Source organism: Juglans regia, chromosome 14, assembly GCF_001411555.2.
Source record: "Juglans regia cultivar Chandler chromosome 14, Walnut 2.0, whole genome shotgun sequence".
Classification (NCBI taxonomy): domain Eukaryota; kingdom Viridiplantae; phylum Streptophyta; class Magnoliopsida; order Fagales; family Juglandaceae; genus Juglans; species Juglans regia.
This window is the reverse complement of record NC_049914.1, coordinates 24,604,522-24,608,509: the sequence shown is the minus strand read 5'-3', so window position 1 is coordinate 24,608,509 and position 3,988 is coordinate 24,604,522. Positions and strand designations below refer to the sequence as shown.

General features: G+C 37.5%; 1 protein-coding gene across 1 annotated transcript; it reads right to left on the bottom strand.

Annotated features, from left to right (window-relative positions):
- Positions 1-285: 285 nt before the first annotated feature.
- LOC108994621 (putative disease resistance protein RGA3) lies at positions 286-2,703 on the bottom strand. Its single transcript, XM_035685614.1, has one exon. The coding sequence runs from the start codon at positions 2,701-2,703 to the stop codon at positions 286-288; it is 2,418 nt and encodes an 805-aa protein (XP_035541507.1).
- Positions 2,704-3,988: the final 1,285 nt, after the last annotated feature.

Sequence of the window (3,988 nt, the reverse complement as noted above, 5' to 3'; positions counted from 1 at the left end):
TGCATATCATACTCATCGTTGCCTAGATCAAGCATAGGACACTTACTAAGCTTCAGTTGTTGAAGTGCAGTGAGATATTGTACAACTTGGGAGAGAGACTTTACTTCAGGGCAGAGGCTTATCTCCAAATACTGGAGAGATATGAGGTTTTCCATTGGAAGTGTTTCTAGAGGAAGCAGATGAAAAGGCAATGAAGTCAACATAGGGCAATTCCATATTCTTAAATTTGAAAGACGAGGGAATAGTAAAGCATTCCCCGTCGTATTGACATCCACATTATAAGAATCACTCCTCCTCCACCAATGGTGGCAAATATTTCAATTTACTACAACCATGTAAACTCAAGTGAACCAGATTTGTGAGTGACAAAAGCCACATCGGAACCCTCACACCCCCATATTCATATATCTTTAGCTTTTTAAGATTTGGGTGAGGTTCAAAGCCTTCCAAGGCCATTTCATCATCTGTATTAACATTTCCTCTTCTCCAACGTAAAGTCAAAACCTGAAGATGTTCTTTCTCCTTTAGATTTGCACCCTTATAGTCTAATGCCACGTCTTCCTCCCGACTTCTCAAACCCCAAATCTCTAATTCTCCTCTTAAGCTATTTAGTCTATTTAGCTCGCCTAACCGGCCACTGTCCTTTGGGGCTGAATCAGAGTCGACAACAAACTTAGATAATGTCTGGAGATTTGTCAATTGCCCCAATCCACGTGGCATATAAGTCAAACCCCAACATCCATCATTGTAAAGATGCCTGAGGTTGACTAATTTTGTAATTCCTCTAGGCAATTCTTTAATCCCTCCGCAACCAGAGAGTCTTAGTGTATACAAATTTTGCAACCTACTTATGGAATCGGGCAGCTTCTTGATTTTTTGATTCCTAGAAAGATCAAGATCTCTTAAATGCTTCAACTTACATATAGAACTCGGTACTAAATCAAGCTGTCTTCCATGTAAATCCAACACTCGCAAATACTTCAAACTTGAAAAGATTGCTTCACATGAAGTGCTTGACTCTTGCAAATCCTTCAATTCACCAAGCGAAAGAAGTGTTCGAATCCTACTGGCTTTAGACGAGGAAGTTGGAATTACAAAGGAAAATTCTATATTGTTGATAACTGATACGTGCCGAGTTTTCTGATCACCAATAATTTTTTCCTTAGATTCTAATTTGGTGATCAATGATCCTGCCACTGACATTGCAAGATCATGCATGAAGTCATGCATTTTACTCGTAATCACGTTTCCCAAATCATCCATTTCAGCTTCTTGAAAGAAAGATCTCCAAAGTAAATCCATGAAATACTCATGACCAACATCTTCAAGACATTCATTTTGATTGGATAACTTGATAAACCCCTGTGCTATCCATAGATTTATCAATTTTGATTTCTTCATCACGTAATCCTTCGGAAATATACTACAATAAGCAAAGCATTGTTTCAAATGTGATGGAAGTTGATCATAACTCAGCTTAAGAGTTGGTATGATTTTATCTTCTTTTATTTTTTGCATTTTATTGTTGTTAAAAGAAACCCACTCTGCTTCAGAATTTTCCAAGGACAGTAACCTTCCAATTGTTTTGATGACAAGAGGGACACCTGAACACTTTTCTACAATCTCCATTCCAACTTCCACTTTTCCAGAATTCACTGGCTCTTCTCCGTTCTCAAATGCCACTTTCTTAAATAAACACCATGACTTCTGGCTGTCTAAACCCTGTAAGAAATATGGTCCAATTGTTTGGGTAATTTGTGCAACTTTTGGACTTCGAGTAGTTATTAATATTCTACTCCCACTTGCACCACCCATCAACAAAATTTTCAAATCATCCCATTTCTCACTTTCCTCGTTCCAAACATCATCCAACACAAGTAAGTATTTCTTTCCAACAATTTCTTTTCGAAGACCATGCACCAATGTATCCATTTGAACAGTAATGTCTGGTTTCTGTTTTATTGCCAATTCTAGGATTTTTTCAACAACTTTTCTAACATCAAAAGTATTAGAGACGCACACCCACATTTTTAGCTGAAAATGTTTATCTACTTTTAGATCATTAAAAATGAATTGAGCTAGTGTGGTCTTTCCTAATCCTCCGATGCCAGCAATCGGAAGGATTCCTACATTCTCTTTAACATTGGAATCAGAAAGAAGAATATCTATGATCTCCTTCTTGTCATCTTCTCTACCAATAACTTCTGCCTCGGGTACAAAGGAATGAGTATCATCCCTGTTCCTTGCCCTGACTCCTATCTCTACAGGGCGTTCCTTGAAGTGGAATTTCGTCCTGTCATTATCAATGGCATCTAACTTCTGTCTAATCGTCTTAATCTTATGGCCCATTTTCAGATCATAGACAAGCCGGTTTGATTTGGAGAAGAAGATTCGTACCTTTTTTGCCATCTTATCCCGAGTCATCATATCTCGCAACAGACATTCAGTGGAGAAACCATCCAGCAAGTCGTCTGCATCATAAACGACATACTTAAGCCTTTCAAGCCATTCAATAACTTGATTGTTGTTCACTGCCCGTTGCTCCTCAGCATCAAGAAGCACATTTTTTATTGTCGAAACGGTATCCTTGAGCTTGTCAAGTTCATCTCTGGCACCCCAAAGCAGTCTGATCTCTTTGAGAGCCTGGGATCCCAAGCTCTCAATGATTCGTGCAGCAATGTCAAAGAGAATGGCTTCAGCCATTTGTTGATGGTTGGTGAAGGAATGGTAAAAAGGGCTCTTGAGGAATCACTGAAGGGATAGAAGGAAGGATATGTTTGCTTTGAATGCGTACAGAGGACAAGGCGGGAGCAACATTTTATAAGGCCTTGCATGGGAAAGTTCCTATTGGCATAGACCAATTCAACCAGTATTTGCTTTGAATACAGAGGACACAGGGCGTGGCCAATATTTTATGAGTTCTTGCATGTGCTGCTGCGTGTTAAACATGAATTTTCTTTTCTTGTTACTGCTGAAGATGCTTTGCCTACTGCTTTTTCTTTACCTTATTTTTTTCAACCAGTATGCATCAAAGTGTTTTTATATTACAAAATATTACCACCTCGACAATATGTCTCTATCCATCAAAGATGCTTTGAATACAAAGGACTGGCCGTCTCTAATAGTTTATGAATTCTTGCATGTGCTGCTGCGTGTTAAAGTCAAACAAGAAATGAAGATGCTTTGTCTTTAAACAAGAAATAAATTAGTTTATTTATTTATTTGTTAATCTGAACAGCTGAAACTTTGCCATCTAATACCATTAGTAGATGCAATATGGTCCAACGTACCTAGCTATTAGCTAACCACCAGACTAATACATACTAATTAATTCATTTTCGGTATTCTAATTTGGCATCCTTCGAGATCCTAATTTTAAGGAAAAAGCTTCCCGTCGGTCGGGTGAAAACTATATTTTAATTAATATTAATTAATAAAAACTCGTCACGTAAAACGTACAATAAACTAATGTATATAGATGGTTGCTCTTTTGGTAATCCTGGATTTTCAGGCTCTGATGGGGTCATTCGGAATTGAAATGGTGATATGCTACTATGTTGTTTTGCGTCTTATATGGGTCAGACTACCAATAACGCTGCTGATCATGTAATGGGGCTTCTGATTCATACAGGAAAACTAATGGGAGCTAAAGGATTTAATGGTTCGTGGTTTTTGTCTTCGGAAACCACTTCTTTAATAAGAGGTTTAATAAGACTTGATAAAGGAAATTTTCCTTATCCTCGGAGAAGTCAATAAGGTTGGGAGGAATTTTATTTTCTTGTCAAAGGTTTTATAATCTGTTTACCGTTTACTTGTTCTGGAATTATTTGTATAGTTTCTTGTTTTCTATTCTGGTAATTGTTTTTTACACCTAGGTTTGGTTTTCACTACATGAAATAAGATTTTTTGCGGCGATTTTGTATCTATTGGAAATAAAATCACTGTATAAAGTCTTCAATTGCGGTGATTTTTACATCGTCGTGATATT

Coding starts and splice junctions, on each gene's coding strand:
- LOC108994621 (XM_035685614.1), bottom strand. CDS start 2,703: ATGGCTGAAGCCATTCTCTTTGACATTGCTGCACGAATCATTGAGAGC.